This window comes from Pipistrellus hanaki (assembly GCF_964339955.1).
Source record: "Pipistrellus hanaki genome assembly, chromosome: 2".
NCBI lineage: Eukaryota > Metazoa > Chordata > Mammalia > Chiroptera > Vespertilionidae > Pipistrellus > Pipistrellus hanaki.
In genome coordinates, this window is record NC_140504.1 from 160855316 (window position 1) to 160876921 (window position 21606).

Here is a 21606-nt window from a genome sequence, read left to right on the forward strand (position 1 = left end):
AGATGGCCAGAAGAGGGCAGTTGGAAGGGACCAGCCTGCAAGGGAGGGCAGTTGTGGGTGATTAGGCCAGGAAGAGAAGGCAGTTGGGAGGGAAGTTAGGGGAGACCCAGGCCTGCAGGGAAGAGCAGTTGGGGGGGACCAGGCCTGCAGGGAAGGGCAGTTAGGGGTGATCAGGCCTGCAAGGTAGGGCAGTTAGGGTTGACCAGGCATGCAGGGGAGGGCAGTTAGGCATCAGGGGCAAACAGGCTGGCAGGGAAATGGTTAGGGGGTGATCAGGCTGGCAGGCAGAAGTGGTTAGGGGCAATCAGGAAGGCAGGCAGGCGAGCAGTTGGGATCCAGAAGTCCTGAATTGTGAAAGAAATCCCAGATTGGAGAGGGTGCAGGCTGGGCTGAGAGACACCCTCACCCCCATGCACAAATAAAATATTTTCAAACAAATTTAAATAGCTAAATTTTCACAATAGACAAACATGCCTTCATTTTAAAGCTAATGATGCTGTATATCACAGTGGTCATTTTCTCTAAAGAGGTCACTGCTGTCCATTCTTAACTGTTTCTGTAAGTCATGTGTTCATTTTACCTGAGGCTGATGAGTGAGAGGAGAGGATGTGAGGACTGACCTGAAACCCACCGGGAGCCTGACAGGCAAGACAGAGAGTGGGGAGGGAAGTGACGTGACAGGGAAACAAGAAGAGCAGTACAATCAGGTGGAACAGGCCTACTTAGCACCTGCGTCAGAGTCGTAAGTCCTATAGAACGGATCACTCACATTTCTTGCTTTCTCTAAATACATTTTATATCGTTCCTCCATTGCTTTCATATCTTCATCTTTCTTTTGAAGAGCAGCTTCAAGTTCACTGATCTTTTGTGCTATTGTTGAAAATAAAATGAAATAATCAAATAAAATAACCAACTACCCCCTATTTAAAATACTCCATCCTCACACAGAAAAATATACATTTATCACATTTATTTTCTAGGGACTCATAAGAGAACTTAACAGAGAAACCTTTTATTTATTTTTTGTAGTGAATTTTTATGTAAAACTTTTGAATTGCAACCAATACATCCTTGTTAATTTCATATTATTTTCTTAAAAATATCTATAACCTGCTTTATCTAGCTATTTTTCTTCTTTCAATTAAGCATTTCAATGAGCAAACACACCATACAATTTAAGCACAACCATCATGAGAAAATGAAACATTCTTTTATGCAATATTTGAATTTCATTTTAATCTGATTTTAAATCCTTTTATTTATATTTTCATAGTATTAATTCTATTATATTACAAAATGTTTGATACTCCTATATATCAATAAGTTCATGTTATTAGACATATTTTTTGCATTAAGATTAGATCATTTATTAATTAAACTAAAAATTATCATAGCACTTATTTGAAATGGATGTATCTATAGTTTGTCCAAAAACTTATACATAATTCTTGTATTTGTCAACTAAAAAGGGGAAGTCCTTAGAACCAGATTTTTACAAATACCTACCATTCTGGTTTACATCTGGCTGAAGATCTTCAATGAGCTCTTGTTTCTTCTGTAATTCTTCATGTACCTCTGTTAGTTTTTCCCTAAGCAGTAGAAAGAAGAGCAAGGAGCTTTGGAGCCAAACAGATCTAAGTATGAAAACTGGTTTTCTGCCACATAATATCTGTGGACTGTGGGCTCATCACTTTCTGATCCCTACGCTCCTCACCTATGAAATGGGAATAATATCTTCCAAATATTATAGGGATTGTTGTGAAGAAGTAAATTGGTTGGCACATGATAGGTGCAAAAAATGCTAAATTATTCCCCCTACAAACTTTGCTTCCTAAGAAAGCTAAAACAGGTATTTTATAGGATAAACATCCCTTTTTCCACATAATCTAGTTCTGATAGTTGCCAGCTCTGTAAACCCCTCAATAGCATCAGTAAATGAAAAATGCAAGCGTTGGGATCACTGGCAGGCAGGCTGAACCTTCTAGCACATTTTTTTTTTTCACTTTTTTATGGCAATGGTGAACATTCAATTGGCATCAGGGTACTTGTTTTCATAAACAAAATCAGGAAAGGATATTAACTTTAGATCTTTTTAAAAACCCTTCCCCTCTCATATTTGAAATGAAATACCAATTCTACTTACATATGAGCTTCCAACTTCTGCTTTAGGTTGCTGGACTATAAAAATTAAAAACAGTTGCTGTAAGATAACTATTGTGGCAACAATAAATTTTCCAGACATCAGAATCACTTTATCTCCTTTTGAAGGCATATTATTTAAATATAAATATGCTAAAAATTTATATATCTAATAATAAACTTTTAAAAACATAGAATTTAAGTATTTTTCACTTCAAAGGGAAAGGAAAGAAGAATAGGAAATGAAATAAGACGAGTACAATAGTAAAAAGAAAATGCTTCACATTTCTGAATACAATGCAAATACAATTTGAACTTGAAGAAAAATAGAAAATGCAAGCTGAACGTGATATATGGAGGAGTATCAAACACTGAAATGGCTACAGAATCATTTATCCTATATAATAAAAGGCTAATATGCAAATCGACCAAATGGCGGAACGACCAGTTGCTTTGATGTGCACTGACCACCATGGGGCAGACACTCAATGAAGGAGCTGCCCCCTGGTGGTCAGTGAGCTCCCACAGGGGGAGTGTCCTTCAGCCAGAGGCTGGGCTCAAGGCTGGCAAGCCCAGCACTAAGGATGTCTGACTAAGTTTTCAGTCCCACATACCCCGAGGGTTTCCAGACTGCAAGAGGGTGCAGACTGGGCTGAGGGACCCCTCCCCCCCGCTCCACCTGAGTGCACAGATCTTGTGGACTGGGCATCTAGTTTAAAATACAATGCTTGAGATTTTAGATCTTTAATGAAGAATTGACTGAAATAACTAACTTATCTTTATAATAAACCTTAATCATTATAAATGTAAAAACTTTAATATTAATATAGAAAGGAAGTCATTAGATTTTGTTAAAAAATAAAATTCAAGACATAAAATTTCCTTTAAAAAACAACCAGAAATTTAAATTTCAAAAGTAGTTCTGTATCACCTATTGTATAGCTGCAGAGCTTAAAATATATAATTTGAGCCCTGGTCAGTTTGGCTCAGAGGTTAGAGCATTGGCCTGTGCACCAAAGGGTCGCAGGCCCGATTCCTGGTCAAGGGCATGTACCTAGATTTATGGTTTGTTCCCCAGCCCAGGTCAGAATGCATGCAGGAAGCAACTAATTAACATGTCTCTCACATGGAGTTTCTCTATTTCCTCCCCAATTCATCTTCCTCCTTTCCTTCTACTCTCTCTGAAAATCAATGGAAAAAATATCCCCCTGTGAGGATTAACCAAAAAAAATCTATAAATTTATATATATATATATATATATATATATTTCTATCTTTATGTATATAATTTGGACACTAACACAATTTTTTAAAAGATAAATTTAAAATTTTAATCTAAAATGTACTCCTCCAAATAGATTCGATTTTTCAATTATTCCCTAATGTGTCTTAAAAATATATTTGTATTAGAGAGGTTACAATACCGTATATATGCACATATGAGATGCCGCCATGCATGAGACGATTTCTATTTTCCAAGCCCCCAGGGAAAAAAGAAAAAATCAAATAAAGCATAAAAAAGGCAGAAAGGAAATGTAACCCTTTCAATTTTCCTTTTCATCTCTTTATTCTTCTGAGTTTTCTCCCCCCATCAACATGGGTAGAATCACCTAACACTCCATCTAATCAGTATCTACATAACACACAATTAGCCCCATCTTTTTGCTGTTGTTTTAGTTAAATGCATTCCTCCCTCAATTGTTACTTCTTTTTTCTTTTCTATATATAGAGAGCCAACTATAGGAACACTGCTAAGTATATTTAGGCAGTTTGATCTTTTTTTTTTTTTTTTTTTTTAAAATTGATTTGAGATAAAGGAAGGGAGAGAGACAGAGAGTTAGAAACATCAATGATGAAAGATAATCATTGATCAGCTGTCTCCTGCACACCCCGCAATGGGATGTAGACTGCAACCCAGGCATGTGCCATGACCGGGAATCTAACCATGACCTCCTGGTTCTTGCTTAAATACTCAACCACTGAGACACACTGGCCGAGTTGTTTGATCTTTTTTAGTTCTTTTTCCAAGTTCTCTTATTTTCGCTCTCAAAATATATGCTATCAAAATCCATTAGAAATGGCAAGGTCATGAGCTAGAATGGAAGGGGGCAATGTCTTCAAGACTTCATTAAGGTTTCTCTCCTTTGGAGGTTGGTATAAATCACTTCATAACTGCTCTTTTGGTAGAAATCATTTTTTCATTCTCCTTTTTCTTATTAAAAGTTTTCCTCATTTCTAGCTGATGCTTTCTCTCACTAGACTTTTTTTCAGGCCAGCCCTGTTGGGTTCCCAGGAGAACTGGGAAGGCCTCAACTGCAGCAGGTCTCAGTCAGAAATTGCTATGAACACAGTATTAGTTGTTGAAGTAGGACAGATAGAATTCACCTTCCAATACATCTGATCAATTTACAGGTTCCAAATTGGCAAAATCACCGCATCTGTTATGCAAATATATACGGTATTTAAGGGTGTCATCAAAGATAAAGGGTAGCACTTTCAAATACAAGGTTAATTTGGGCATCAGGACCTAACAGAGGGGCCAAAGAACAGAATCACCACAATTTTTCAGGTACTTACACTTTCTCCTTCAGACTTGGAGCCTTGCTCCTGTAAAGACTTCTGGAGGTCTTCAATCTGCTGCTGCAATTCTTGGATACGCTCTTTGCTCAGCCTATTTTAAGATGAGTTATATATGTTTATTTGTATTGAAAATCAAAGTAGTTAAGGATCTAAAAAAGATGCATTTATGCAATTTAATTCAAACTATGTATTTAATGGCAACAAACAGATGCTGAACAATGTTCTGTGGCTAGGTATAGTATACAGTATATAGGAGACTACTTACAAGGATATCTACACTAATAAAAGAGAAACATGTAAATCAACCATATCTCCACTATGCCCACAAGTCACACCCTGACGGAAGCCACCCATTGTCCTCACTAGCAGAGAGGTGTGGACAAGGAACCTAGAAGGCTGGCCAACCTTGAAGCTTTGAAAGGTCAGAGCTAACCACTCACTGTCTAATTGAGACAATGGTAGCTAAAGCAACTCCCACATTTTAGTCTTAAGTAAATTCTTGCTGATTGGCTACTACTGGCTATGAGTGGATCCCAAACCTTAATAAAAGGCATAGCAAGGCCAGAGGTGGGGGGGAGTCCTCCCCTTTGAGGTGGGCTTCCATCTAGCCCCCAATATCACCAAATTAATACATTCTAGTCTCTTTCATTTGTGTGCAGCCTCCTCCACAACCCAAACCCTGAACCTGAACCCTGAACCATGCGGGTTGTGGGAGAACACTTGCAACTGGAGTCGTAATGTGTGTTCCTACAACAGCCACCAACCAATCAGGAGCAAGTATGCAAATTAACCCAACCAAGATGGCTGTGGCTATGGAGTGAGCAGGATGCTTGGGTTCCCCAGCAATGGAGGAAGCCAAGCTTCCCGCCCGCTCTGGCCGGCACTGGCCTCTGCTCAATGCTACAAAGTTTCAATTATAGAAGGTAAATAAATTCCAACAAAAATGGCAGTGGCCATAGAGCTAGAGGGAGCAGGAGGCTTGGATTTCCCTCAGCGATGGAAGAAGCCAAGCTTCCTGGCTGGCCTGGCCTCCACTCAAGGCTACAAAGTTTCAACTATAGAAGATAAATAAATCACAGATACCAGGGCCTCTGCTTGGGTCACCAGGGGTGCATGGCAGGCCTGCAAACCACCAGTGGTCCCTCACCCATGCTACGCCATGCCCTAAGGGAACCCCCACCCTAATCCAGGAAACCCTTCAGGGCAAACCAGCTGGCCCCCACCCTTGCACTAGGCCTCTACCCTATCTAATAAAAGAGTAATATGCAAATTGACTATCACTCCAACACACAAGATGGCCACCCCAAGATGGCCAGCAGGGGAGGGCAGTTGGGAAGGACCAGGACTGCAAGAGAGGGAAGTTGAGGGCAACTGGGCCTGCAGGGAAGAGCAGTTGGGGGGACCCAGGCCTTCAGGGGAGGGCAGTTGGGGGCAATCAGGCTGGCAGGGGAGCAGTTAGGCTGGCAGGCAGAAGCCATTAGAGGCAATCAGGAAGGCAGGCAGGCAGGCAGGTGAGCAGTTGGGATCCAGCAGTCCTGGATTGTGAAAGGGCCTGATCCTACTTAAATGGGCAGATTGGAGAGGGTGCAAGCTGAGCTGAGGAACACACATCCCTATGCACGTATTTCGTGCACTGGGCCTCTAGTATTTAATAAAAGAAGACATTTTTATCCTGAAAGCATATTTACCCACATCTAAAAATTGAGAGTATTTTATGTGTCAGTAGTAAAAATACAACATTTCTACACTGTACTTACTAATAAAAACAAGAAAACTAGTTTAATTTTGCTATACACACACACACACACACACACACACACACACACTAGAGGCCTGATGCATGAAGATTCATGCAAGAATGGGCCTTACTTCCTCTGGCTGCCAGCACTGTCTTCACTACGGCCCGGAGTGGCCTTTCTGCCTCCCATGCTGCCCAGAGGCACGGAGCTGCTGGGGTGGTAAGAAACACCTGTGTCATCACTCCAGCGATGACGCAAATGTCCCGCCCCAACCCCAGCCACTCAGCGCTTGCGTATGCAAATTAACCTGCCATCTTTCTTGGGTTAATTTGTATATTCACTCCTGATTGGCTGGTGGGCATTGCAAAGGTACAGTCAATTACCATGTTTCTCTTTATTAGTGTAGATTTATCACATAATATAATAATTACCTATTGATATATCTAGTTTCCTATATTAACTTTCTAAAAGCTAAAAATTACTATATCCAGTGTCAATTGCTATTAAACTGTGTCAGATAGTAATATTTAATGGTCACTTTAGAAAGCCAAAATGCATTCTTCATTTTACCACAGCTGATGTAATGTGTGCATACAAGTATGAGAGACAAGGTTCAACTGTCTCAGATTCCTATGGTTTCTAAAACCCAGTGAAGGTTGGTCAAGTACATTTAAATACCTTCAGTCCAAGTATCTACAATAATTAAAGAGCAACATGCAAATTGACCTTCACTCTGCTACGCCCACCAGCTAATCAAGTGAGAATGCAAATTAACCCAACAAAGATGGCAGCAGTCACAGAGCTAGAGCAGGAGGATTGGATTTCCCCTGGCGACAGAGGAAGCCAAGCTTCCCGCCTGCCCTGGCCACCACTCAACGAAGGAATGGCTTGGGGAGAGGAACAAGAGGGGCTGGGATCGTGGTTTGCTGGGGGGCTTGTCCAGCTTGCAAACAGCCCTCAGCCCCTCACCCAGGCTGGCCAGGCACCCCAGCAGGACCCACACCCTGAAGGGGTGTGGCCAGCTTGAAAACGGCCCTGAGCCCCATATCTAGGCTTGCCATGCCACCCCAGCGGGGACCCTCACCCAATGCAGGCATGGCCAGCCTGCAAACCAACACAGGCTCCTCACCAGGCTACCCCATGCCCCAAAGGAACACCCACCCAGATCCGGGACATAGCCCCCACCATGCACAAATTTCATGCACAGGGCCACTAGACCTATATAATAAAAGGATAATATGCAAATTGACCCTAACTGCAGAATGACTGGAATGACCGGTCACTATGACATGCACTGACCACTAAGGGGCAGATGCTCAACCCAGGAGCTGCCCCCTGTGGTCAGTGCACTTCGACAGGGGGAGCACTAATAGCCAGAAGCCAGGCTCACAGCTGATGAGCCCAACAGCGTTGGCAGGAGCCTCTCCTGCCTCTGTGGCAGTGCCAAGGATGTTTGACTAACGGCTTGGGCCCACTCCCCACCAGGCAACTAGTGCTATTTATAAAGAGAATGTTAGCATAGTGGTTAAAGCACAGATTCAGAAATCAGATTGACAGAGGGTCAAGGTAGGATCCAGAATTTACCAGCTGTATAACTCTGGGAAAGACATTTAATCTCCTTGTACTTCACTTCCCTACCCATAAAACAGTGGTAACCATACTTATTATTTCATAAAGTTATTATGAGGATTTACTGAATTAATACCAAAATGTGCTTAGAAATGTGCCTGGCATACAGTAACCACTATATTAAATGTCATACCCACATATATAAAAGCCAAGCAACTGGAATGGCAGAATGACCAGAACAACTGGTCACTATGATGCACACTGTGGCAACCAACTAGCCCAGTGTGGGCCCTGTTTGGCCCCACCAACCTCCTGTGGCCCCTCCCCCAACTGGCCCAGCCCCCGCAACCCCAACTGGGGGTGGGGCAGGCCGGCCAACCACCCACAGCCCACTCTCAGCGGGCCCCGCCCCTGATTGCCCCTCCCAATTGGGGACGGCGCTGATGGCCAACCTCTTGCATCCCATCTCCCTGATTGGTTCCCATCAGAGTGGGCCAGCCAGACACCATCCATGCACAAATTCGTGTACCAGGCCTCTAGTTTTTTTTTAATAATATATTTGAACACCCCTCATTGGTATTAAATAAGTAAAACATTTGCTGTAATCCTCATAACCTGTAAATAGGTATCACCTCCAATTTATAGTTGAGGACACTAAGTGTGTATTTAAGTAAGTTGCTCAGAACCAAATAATTAATAACTTTAAGAAGAAGTGGGATTCAAATTTGACTCCATAATCTATGTCCCATCTCTGCACCAGTCTGCAGTAGAAAGCCAGGTTGCCATCTATTCATTTGTTAATTTTCTCTAAATAGTGAAGACATGCAAACAAAATTCAAGGATAAGCAATCTGGTTAACAGAATCTGCTAAAAGTAGTATGAGACTACAAACAACAAAAATTAATCTTCTTCTAAAAATCCTAATTATGTTAATGACAATGATATTTGCCACTTCTGTGAACCAAGATTTTGTGGTTGGTAATTAAATCACCATGATGTTCACTGTGAAGGAGCATGTCACCTGTGCTCAGTTTCCAGTTCGTTCATCTTGCGGTGCTTCTGTTCCAGCTGCTCCTGAAGTTCTTCAATGCGCTGGTTCTCAGTACCTTCCTGCTGCAGGCGAAGCATCTTATTTTCATGTTGCAGTCGAATAAACACCTCCCTGATGTTGACAAGTAAAATTTGTTTTAAATTGTTTTAAGTGTAAGAAGTATTACATTCTTAACTTTCTAAAAAGGGAAATGCCTGGCAACTCAATAGCTGTCATTTTAAAATGTTACTAAAGCTTCTGAAAGTTATTAAATAAAAAGCTATGTATAAAACCATGTCTCAAAAACAATTAGTAAATATTTTAAAGATGTAAGATTATTCTACATATTGTTATATGACTATGGAAATTCCTGAGATAATATGAATTTTTATAATTTAGAAACTATTTACCAAAGCGAACATAGAGTATATCCTTAAAAACCATGTACAGCAAAAGCAATAGATTTAAGAAACCACAGTTGGCATACAATTTTTAAATACACTTTTGTGATAATTGCAGTCATATGACTATCTCTAGATATTTTTGTTTTTAGAGAAAAAACTATTAAAGACAAGTTTTTAAAATACAAATGAAAGAAACAACCTTATATAATAAAAGGCTAATATGCAAATTTCCCTTCGGAGATCAACCACTCACTATGACATTTGATGACCACCAGGAGGCAGTGTGGAATGAAGGAAGGCCCTGGATTGCAACCAAGGGAAAGAAGGCCCCAGCCAACAGCTGGCAGCCTGGGAAAGGAAGTCTCTGATTGGCCCTGATTGCTGGCCAGGCCTAGGGACCCTACCCATGTACGAATTTTGTGCACTAGGCCTCTAGTATTAAATAAAAAAGTAACTATCAACAATAAAAATATATTTAAAAATGAAAATAAACAATGAAGGCCTACCTGCTCCCCTCCTAAGTCCCATTCCCTCAAAGTAACCACCATCAATCTCAACTTTTATTCTTCTGATTGCTAGCACTATTATTAAACTTTAAAAAATAGGTTCATATGGCCATTTAAAAATATTAATACCACTACATATTAATAATTAAAAAGTACAAATGATTTCTGGTTCAGCATGACCAAAAACTGAAATAAAAATCAACAACTTTGTAAACATTATGCTTAGTAAAAGAAGCCAGTCACAAAAGGCCACATATTGTATGATTCCATGTATATAAAATATCCATTACAGGCAAATCAACTGAGACAAAAGTACATAACTGCTTGCCTGGGGATGGACATAGATGAGAGGTAGGAGTGGGGAATAACTGCTATTTATGTAAAGGTATCTTTTGGAGGAATAAAAATGTTGTGAAAATTTATAGCATTAATTGTTGCACAGTTCATGACTAGACTAAAACCCACCAAATTCTACAACTTTAAATAGGTGAAACTCAATAAAGCTATTTAAATAAAGTATAGAGTTTACAGTACTGAATAAATACAGCTGTTACGAAAGAAAGAAAAAGAAAAACATAAAAATACCATAAAAATAGTCAAATGTCTAAGTAAACATAGCAATAAAACCTAAGATAAAAGATGGATCAAGAGGAACCTCTAAATTTGTTATTTTAACTTCTACTTAATCCTCCTTCTATTATTGACAACTCCTGTCCTTTTCTTTTGACCATCTGGATTTGAATGCCATGTATTAAGATTTTTCCATAGAGGTTCAGAATAAGGAAAAAAAGTTAAACACAATAAAGTGTCATATTATAAAAACTAGAACATGTCAGTCAGTTAGGTTGTGAAATTTTACTTATGATAAATTTGAAACTGCTATAGTAGCAATAACAAGCTGACTTAGAAAGCTTAAGCAGCGCTGGCTGGTGTTGCTCAATGGATGCAGTGTTGGCCTGAGCACCAAAGGGCTGAGGGTTCAATTTTCAGTCAAGGGCATGTACCTACATTGCGGTTCAATCTGCACCTATTATAGTTGGGATGAGTGCAAGAGGCAACCAATACATGTGTGTCTCTCTCCCTTCCTTCTGTCTTCCCTCCCTCCTTTTCACTCTCTCTAAAAACCAATGGAAAAAAGATCCTTGGATGAGGACTAACAACAACAAAAAAGACATCATATTTCTAATATTAAGTATAGATTATAAATTAATAAAAACAAATTTACCTATATTCCACTGGCATAATCTCAGCAGCAAGATTCTCATAACTTTTGGCAGCAGATGCATCTAAATAGCAACAACAAAATAGATGATTATTTCAATATCTTTACCATTAAAAAAAAAAGTTTCTGAATTCAACAAAATTTACCTGTTTGGTTTAGGTGATCCTGTTGTACTTGTGAACATCGAAGCTCTTCATTTGTTTCTTTCAGTGTATCACGCTGCTCTATTAGTCTCTAAAAAGAATTGTTCATAGAAGCAAAATTTTTATTTATGCCCACAGGTGGTATACTGTATACTTATATAATTTATTTTAAGTTAATTTGATAATTGTTGCTTAATTTAAAATGGCAATGTTTTAGTTTTAGTGCTTAGGAGTAATTTTCTCTTGTATAAATTATATAACTACATAGTTTTTGTATAACACAAAGCTTGTGTTTCCCTTATTACATAGCTTGTCTCTGAACCAAACGAATGAAATTATGCAACATAGTACAAATATACAACTGCAGAATAATAATAATAAAAAAAAGCATGGAGTTTGGAGGCAAATAGATTGTGGCTTAAATTCCAGTTTCACTCCTTCCTAGCTATATTATCTAGGGCAAGAGATGTGGCTCTCTGGCTTTAGTATCCTCATTATCAAAACAGGAATACTGACAAATACAAATCCTTTCAAAGGTATTTTGAGCAACAAATAAAATAATGTTTGTCAAGTACACAGAATATAGTTTTATGTGTAAAAGATGCTGGAGAATTATTTATTTATTTTTATCACTGGTAAAAAGAGATGTGGCTCTCTGGCTTTAGTATCCTCATTATCAAAACAGGAATACTGACAAATACAAATCCTTTCAAAGGTATTTTGAGCAACAAATAAAATAATGTTTGTCAAGTACACAGAATATAGTTTTATGTGTAAAAGATGCTGGAGAATTATTTATTTATTTTTATCACTGGTGTGAAACTCTACTGAAAAAGTGGTAAGTAGCATCCTGGAAGTATGAATTTGTGGCTTAATATCTTAAAATCATTGCAATTACTAACCACACTACTAAATAACCACATTAATGCAAAAGACAAAAATCATATATCTCAATGAACCAGAAAAAGCATATGACAAATTCTAATACCCTTTCATGATAAAAATATGCAATAAAAAACTTCCTCAACTTCATAAATGGCTATCTACAAAACAAAACAGCAGCAATAAAAAAACACATGGCTAAAATGTAAATAATTGTGAAAGAATGGATGCTTTCTCCCTAATATTAGAACCAAAAGAATGATGGCCACTCTTGACACTTCTATTCAACATAGTACTTAAGTTTCTGGCCAGACAATTTGACAAGAAAAAGAAAAAGGCATTCAAAGTGCAAAGCAAGAAATAAAACTATTCCTCTGCAGATGTCCTGACCTTTTATCTAGAAAATCCTAGAGAACCCTATAAAACCATTAGAAATATGAAGTGAATTCCACAAGATTGCAAAATGCAATATTAATATACAATTTGCAATATTAATATACAAAATGCATTAATATATAAAATGCAATATTAATATACAATATGTAATATTAATATACAAGTTAATATAAAATTGCTATACATTAGTAATAGAAAATAAAAAATGTATATATATGTGTGTATGTATGTATGTGTATGTATGTGTGTGTGTGTATGTATATGTGTGTGTGTGTGTGTGTGTGTGTGTGTGTGTATATATATATATATATATATATATATATATATATATATATATAAATAAAAGTCCAGTGACCATTAAGGCAGAATTACCAAAACGACCAGAATGACCAGTCACTATGATGCACACTGACCACCAGGGGGCAGACACTCAACACAGGAGCTGCCCCCTGGTCAGAGCGCTCCCCCAGCAGGAGTGCCATTTAGACTGAAGCCAGGTTCACGGCTGGCAAGTGCAGCGGTTGTGGTGGTGGGTGCCTCTCCCGCCTCTGCAGCAGTGCTAAGTAGCAGTGAGCCAAGTGGTAAGGAGTGAGCAGACAGGCAGTTAGGAATGAGATTGTGAGAGGGCACAGGCCGGGCTCAGGGACATTCCCCCTTCCCCGCTGTGCACAAATTTCGTGCATTGGGCATCTAGTTTCACTTATAATAGCAACAAAAATAACAAAACACTCAGAAATAAAAATTTTTAAAGTTTAAATCTTATATAATAAAAACTATAAAACGTTGTTGAAAGAAGCTAAAAACCAAAATAAATAGAATGTGATCTAACATTTAAGGATGAGAAACTTAATACCATTAAGGTGGCAATGTTTCTAAATACATCTACAGATTCAGACAATCCCATCTTTAAAAAGAACAAACTTGGAGGGCTCATACTTGCCAATTTTAAAACTTAGTGGTACTAGCATCAAGCTAGACATACAATCAGTGACAAATAAAGTCCAGGAAATAAACTCTTACATTTATGGTCAAATTATTTTTACTTTTAATAATCAATTAACAGATATTAATTTTGCTCCCCAAAATTCAGTAGATAATATAGCCCTTTTTCTCCCACTCCTACACTGCCTAGTTTCCCTCATTAGCATCTTGCATTAGTATAGTTACTTATAAGAACAGAGGAACCTATATTGATACACTATTATTATTAACTAAGGGTTACAGTTTACACATTAAGGTTCACCCTGCTTTACTTTTATGAGTTTTGACAAATGTAAATTGTATCCATCATTACAGTCTCATGGCCAATTGATTTTTAACAGGAGTACCAAAACAATTCAATGGAGGAAAGAACAGTCATGTCAACAAATCATGCTAAGACACTTACACCATATACAAAAATTAACTCAAAATTGATCAGACTAAATATAAAACCAAAAAACATAAAACACCTAAAAGAAAACACAGGAGTAAATCTTTATATCCTCAAATTATTCAATGTTTTTACAGAAACACTACCCACAAAAGCACAAATAACAAGAGGGGGGGGGGGGAAGATAATTGTGACTTCATCAAATAAAAATTTGGTAAACAGTAACATCAAGAAAGTGAGAAGATAATGCGCAGAATAGGAGAAAAATATTTGTAAGTCATATATCTGACAAGGATATGTATCTAGAATATATAAAGAAGTTTAAAAATCAATAATTATAAAGCAAATAATCTAAATCAAACATGAGAAAGAAGTATGAAGAGACATTTCTCCAAGGTAGATATTCAAATGGCCAATAAGCATAGGAAAAGATGCACAACATCATTAGTCATTAGGAACCTACAGATCAAACTCACAATGACATATCACTTCATACCTAGGGGATAATTAAAGGTAAAAATAGTAAGTATTGGTAAGGATGTGTACAAACTGGAACCTTCAAAAATTGCTGGTGGGAGTAAAAATGGTTCATCCACTTTAGAAAACAGTCTAGTTCTTTAAACAGTTAAACTTGGTTATCATATGACCAAACAATACCATTCCATACTAAAAAAATGAAAACATATGTCCAAAAAAAAAACTTGCATGTAAATGTTCATGGCCACATTATCTGTTTAATAATGAAAAAGTAGAAACAGCCCAAAAGACCATAACCTGATGAACAGATAATTCAAGTGTCGTATATCCATACAATGGAATATTACTCAGCAGTAAAATTGAAGCACTGATATATGCTATGACATGGATGAACCTTGAAAATATTATGCTAACTATGGAACCAAGTCACAAGACCACCAAGTGTATGATTACATATTTTAGATAGACTAGGCAAATCTATAGAGAGAGATTACTGATTGCAACAGATGGGGTGAGGGGGACCAGAATGCAGAATAACCACTAAGAGGGATAAGGTTCTTTCTGGAGTGTTGTGGTGTCGGTTGCACAACTCTGTGAATATACTAAATCTCACTGAATTGCATACTGTAAGTTGATAAAATTTATGGTATGTAAATTTTCTTATATAATAAAAGGCTAATATCCAAATCAACTGAACAGTGAAACAACCATTCTCTGATGCAGGGACTGATCACCAGGAGGCAGGCACTCAACACAGGAGTTGCCCTCTGGTGGACAGTGGGCTCCCACAGGGGGAACACCACTCAGCCAGAAGCCAGGCTCACAGCTGGCAAGCGCAGCAATGGTGGCAGGAGCTTCTCCTGCTTCTGTAGCAGCACTCAGGATGGGCTGAGGGACCCCTTCCCCGCCAAGTGCACAAATTTCATGCACTGGGCTTCTAATCTAACCTAATAATAGAGTAATATGCAAATTAACCATCACTCTGCTACACAACACGCCGACCAGCTAATCAGAGCAAGAATGCAAATTAACCCAACAAAGATGGCAGTTAATTTACATACACAGAGTGGGGGGCAGGGAGTGAAGTCTGAAGACAGCATAGAAGGAAGAGGGAGGTAAAGTGGAAAGCAAGCCAGGACCAGTTTGGCTCAATGGATAGAGCGTTGGCTTGGGGACTGAAGGGTCCCGGGTTCGATTCCGGTAAAGGGCATGTACCTTGGTTGCGGGCATATCCCCAGTAGGGGGTGTGCAAGAGGCAGCTGATCGATGACTCTCTCTCATCGATGTTTCTGGCTCTCTATCTCTCTCCCTTCCTCTCTGTACAAAATCAATAAAATATATTTAAAAAAAAATAAAATAAAAAATAAAGTGGAAAGCAAGGTGGCTTCGGCTGCTGGAGAGAAAAGCACTGGCAGCGTGTGCCGGGCGGAGCGCACAGCTGTGGAGATGGTGGTGGAGATGGCTGCGGGAGCAGTGGGGTGGAGGCTTTAGGCTTGGGAAGGGGCTGAGCCTGTGACTGGAGGTTCCGGTGGGGGCAGGGGACCCCTTCCCAAGCCTAAATCTTGGGGTGGAGGCTATAGGCTTAGAAAGGGGTCAAACCTACAATTGGAGGTGCAGGGGTTGAGGGGACCCCTTCCCAAGCTTAAAGCCTGGGGTGGAGGCTTTAGGCTTGGGAAGGAGCTGAGCTTGGGATTGGAGAGAAGGGGAAAATATCAATGGAAACATATCCTCAGGTGAGGATAAAAAGAAAAATAAAGAAAGAAATGTGTCATATCTGCCCTAACTGGTTTGGCTCATTGGATAGAGTATCGGCCTGCAGACTCAAGGGTCCCAGGTTCGATTCCAGTCAAGGGCATGTACCTTGGTTGCAGGCACATACCCAGTAGGAAGTGTGCAGGAGGCAGATGATAGATGTTTCTCTCTCATCAATGTTTCTAACTCTCTATCCCACTCCCTTCCTCTGTAAAAACTCAATAAATATATTTTATTGAGTTTTTACAGAGGAAGGGAGTGGGATAGAGAGTTAAAGAAAAAGAAATGTCACATCCTATGAAAGTCACATCTTGAAAATGCTTAAAGAAAGTTGTCATTTTTTTCATAGTGAAGGGACTGGAGTCCATGTTGATCAAAATACCTTGGCAGTGACTGGCAGTGGCTACAGCAGTGGGGAATGGGGTTGGCACCTTCCCCTGATCAGCCCGGTCACCTCAAGCAAAGGGAGGCCAAACTGTGGCTTAGGTCCGCTCCCAATGGGGAGTGGGCTTAAGCCATCCATAGGACATCCCCTGAGGGCTCCCAGTATGTGAGAGGGGGCAGACTGGGCTAAGGGATCACTCCTCAGTGCACGAATTTCGTGCATCAGACTCCCAGTATCTTAATAAAGCTGCTAAAAACTGCATCTACAGTCCTCACTTTCAAAGAGTTGATAGTCCTGAGTTGAATAACATTAAATTAAGACATATGACCTCTGCTCTGTCATTTGATCTTCCCTTGTGAAGAAAACTATCAAAACTGCATGAAGAATTTTTACAAGACTTTGTTACATCAACAACTTCAATTTGAAGAAAGACAGGAGAACTGGTTCATTTCACTTCTATTCTTAGAACAGCAAGGATCACATGAAAAATAAAAGCAAACAGACATATTATTTATCAATTATAGTGATGTTTACCTCTTTTTCCTTAAGTAAAGCTTCATGTTTTTCTTCAAGCCTCTTCATTTCAAATGATAGTGTGTCTGCCCTTTTGGATTCAGAGGAAAGTTTACTGTGTAGATCCTGAACCTTTTGTCAGAAACAAAAGTAAAACACAAGAATATAAGATAATGATCGTCTGATTTCAGAACTCAATAGATGAAAAACTGATTGTAAATAAAATTATAGTAAGATTTCAGTCTAAGTCTAAAGATTTATGGAAATAGCATGTAGATAAGAACAAATTTTAAAATACCCAAATAACAATTTAGACAAAAAACACTATCAGCCTTCTACTGTTTCCATAGGTTGGATGATAAATAACAAAATAGAATATTTTAGGTTATAGTTCCATTATCTAGGCTTTTATCACTGGTTACCAGAAATCTTAAAAAAATCAAAAACAAAAAATTATCTAATAAAATATATACTCAAATCCAATAAAAAAAAGACCTAGATAATTCAAACTCAATAATCAACCCTTGAACTGAAATTATACATAGAAGAAATTTATCATAACTTCAGTTTACTATAAGCAATGTTTCTTTACTTCTTTGCAAATGGAATAACAAAGTTGAGGTCTTTAGATTTTAATGATTAAAAAAACTAAGATATATTTTTACCTGTCTCTTGTATGTTTCTAATTGTGTACGTGCCGCATTTGCCTTCTTTAATTCTTCTTCTAAGCTGACTGTATTGTGCATATACATCATGTTTGTTTCCTGCAACGTTTTCACCTGCTTCCGAAGGTCATTCAGATCTTGTAGCTTTTGACGATATATCTCAACTGTGGACTCCAGCTTATTTGCTTTATCAGAGGTAGTCCTAAATGATAAAAACTAAACATTACTGTGTGAAAACTAGCAAATACACATCATTTTCTTCTGGCTGAAAAAAAGAGTATTTCAAATAAACTCTCGATTGGCAAAAAAAGAAAAGAGAGAGAAATAATAAACTGTGAGAACTTTGGAACCAGACTCTGGCATAACACTATCTATAATTCAGCCTTTTTGTTGCAAAGGCTTTTTTTTTTTTTTTTTTAAAGCTTCTAATTTGACACACTAAATAATAAAACTGTTTCAATAACTAGCATGCTGTATACAAAGAATGGTTTTATAAATATAATCTGAGCTACTCTATAGATTATGGACCAATTGTGCTTTGTGCATAAATAACATTTAGTATAGTTTTATTTCAAGTAAGTGATATGCTTTGGGTGTTAATTCAACTTACACTTTGTCTTGTAAAGCACTTCCCTTTAGAGTTGTGTTTACCTGACCAATTGAGCCAGAGCAAAAATAAACAAGCAAACCAAATCACTTCACTCTCAGGTACAGGTTCAAATAAACGGTTATAAGGATTTTGTTTCAAATGGATATTAAAAACTGTATACCAAAATGGCTAAGAAAATGTAACAGAAATTATAAATAGCATGTGGATAGTCTATTTATTTGAACAACATTTTATAAACCAAAGCTAACTATAAATTTTATATTGTCAAATACAATTAAAGAGACCACTGAGGTGATCCTGAAATAAATGTCAGCATTCTTATCTGTATTTATTTATTTTAGCAAATATCAAAATATGAATTGAGACAGTGTGCATTTCCTTACATAAAAATTCAACAGGATAAACTAATGAGAAGATAGAGGTAAAGATAAAAGTAACTTACAAACTTTTAAGAAATAAGTTATCATTTTATTTAGGCTTGTTGGTTCTAATGTAAAATTGTCCTAAGAAGAATTGAAAATTATCTTGAAGTTGCAATTATTATCAACAAGTCTTAAAGACTAGGAGCTTGGATAAAAATTGATAAATACGTGATACATAGGGGTAACTCTAAGAATCACTGATTAAAATATGGAATACTGAAATGAAAGTAATAACTCAGAAGTGACAATCCTACTGAGACATGCCATACCTAAGAACATCAATTTCATCTTTCAGGGCTCTTGTTTCCTCAGCAAGACTAGTCAGTTCATCATTCCTATGCTGAAATTCAATTAGTTGCTTTTCAAGTTCTTCACAGTGAACACGGTAATCATCTTTTGCAGCTTCAAGCCTTGCATAAAGGAAACAAATTAGATATTAATAATTCAATTTCCATCATTTACTTTCTCACTGAGACTTGAAGTTAACAAGACTTACATCTATAATACATTATTTTAAATCCCGAATTCAAAGAAGAAAAACTAAAGAAGTAAGATACTTTGAGTTTTTGCTTTTCAAATAGACTTGAGAAGTAAATGATGTTCTGAATTTTCATTTTCACTTCTGAAACATTTGTGTTTGGTTATCTCTAGTCCAAACAGGAATTTAATTTCAAAAGATGAAGAGAATGTACATATATATATTAAAATTACTCAAAATTACACATAGCATATAAAGTAGCAAAATATTAACTCTTTGTAGACTGGGAAATTAACAATACTTCAAGCCCTACTGCAACAACAAAAACTAAAGTGACAACACAGTGATTAAAATGAAATATTAAAAAATTAGTTGACCAATCTCCCAAAAATGCAGGAAAGGGAGAAAAAAACACACAAAAGAATAGATATGAAAACAAAAAATGACATATTGATAGACAGACTTAAATATAACCATATTAAAAATTACATGAAAGCAAAGGGACTAAATGCATTAATCCTAATTACAAAAGACATATTAAACATAAAGACACAATTAAATGTAAAAAGATAAAAAAAAATATCATGCAAATAGTAAGAGAAAGCTGGGGTGATTATGTTACTATTAAACAATAAATTTTAAGACAAAAGGCATTACCAAAGATAAATATTTCTTAGTTATAAAAGGCATAATTCATTTGAAATACATATAAAAGTATGTATACCTAAAAACAGAGTTTTCACATACATGAAGTAAAACTGACAAAATCAAAATTAGAAATCCACAAATCCATAGTCATTGTTGAAAATTTTAAACATCAGTCTCCCAATAAATGATAGAACTAAACAAAAATATCAGTAAAAATGTAGACAAGATCTGGATAACACTATTAACCAGCTTGATTTAACTGACATTTATAAAACATCAGTCAAAAACTACAGAACACACATTATTTGCAAGTACACATGGAATAGTGACTACACTACAACATGATGAACAATAAAAAAAAGATCAGAAATATAAGACTGAAATTTCATGGAATATGTTCTCTAATGACAAAAAAAAAAATTAAATCAGAAATCAGTCACAATAAGAAACCTAGGCCCAGCCAGCATGGCTCAGAGGTTGAGTGTCGATCTATGAACTAGGAGATCGCGGTTTGATTCCTGGTCAAGGCATATGCCCGAATTGTGGGCTCGATCCCCAGTGTGGAACATGAAGGAGCAGCCTATTAATGATTCTCTTTCATTGTTATTTCTCTCTCTCTTTTCCTCTCCCTTTGTCTCTGAAATCTATATATATATCTATATATATATCTATATATCTATATCTATATATAGATATATAGATATATAGATATATATATTTAAAATTAGAAATCTAAAAAAGCCTTAAATATTGAGAAATTACACAACACATTTTTTAAAAAAATATATATTTTATTGATTTTACACAGAGAGGAATTGAGAAGGACAGAGAGTTAGAAACATCGATGAGAGAGAATCATCGATCAGCTGCCTCTTGCACACCCCCTACTGGGGATGTGCCTGCAACCAAGGTACATGCCCTTGACCGGAATCGAACCCGGGACCTTTCAGTCCGCAGGCCGATGCTCTATCCACTGAGCCAAACCGGTCCCGGCTACACAACACATTTTTAAATAACCCATGAGTCAAGGAAGAAATGACAAAGGAAATTAGAAATATTTCAAACTTAACAACAACAAAAATACAGCCAAACAAGTTTTGGGAACACAGCTAAAATAGTGCTTAAAGGAAAATTAATAGTTTTAAAGACTTATATTAGAAATGAAGAAAATTTTAAAATTAATTATCTATGACTCAACCTTAAGAGGCTAGAAAAAGAACAAATTGAATTAAAAGTATAAGGCAAGAAATAAAGAATACATCTAAAACTAATAATGTAAAAAGCAACTTTTCAGAGTAATTTTTAAAGTTTATTTGTAATAGCATCAACAATATAAAATACTTGAAATAAAGTTAATAAGACATGTAAGATTTCAATTATGGAAACACAGCATTGCTGAGAGAAATTAAAGACTTAAATAAATATTCCATATTCATAGAAATTCTCAATATAATTAAGATATCAATTATATACAGTCAAAATCACAAAAGGTATTTTTAACAGAAATTGACTAACTGACAAACCCACCAATAAAAAAGAACTTTAAGTCCAGAAAATGACTCAAATTTTGTTTAGATCTTTTTACACCAAGGTGTCGAAGCAAAATAAAAATGATTTCAACTGATGATATTGGAACAAGTAGGTACTCATACGCATAATAAAAATAAAACTTGA

At 37.1% G+C, this 21606-nt stretch overlaps 1 protein-coding gene across 2 annotated transcripts in view; it reads right to left on the minus strand.

Moving 5' to 3' along the window:
* Positions 1-21606, minus strand: part of HOOK1 (hook microtubule tethering protein 1) — a 65797-nt gene that overhangs the window by 12558 nt on the left and 31633 nt on the right. For both annotated transcript variants that reach the window (XM_084872962.1, XM_084872963.1), the window contains 10 exons: positions 19076-19216; positions 17775-17976; positions 17131-17241; positions 11336-11423; positions 11193-11253; positions 9049-9189; positions 4717-4810; positions 2144-2178; positions 1507-1589; positions 770-870 (listed from right to left, as the gene is read on the minus strand). In XM_084872962.1, the coding sequence (XP_084729088.1) occupies positions 770-870; positions 1507-1589; positions 2144-2178; positions 4717-4810; positions 9049-9189; positions 11193-11253; positions 11336-11423; positions 17131-17241; positions 17775-17976; positions 19076-19216 (1057 nt within the window). The remainder of the gene's footprint in view (positions 1-769; positions 871-1506; positions 1590-2143; positions 2179-4716; positions 4811-9048; positions 9190-11192; positions 11254-11335; positions 11424-17130; positions 17242-17774; positions 17977-19075; positions 19217-21606) is intronic.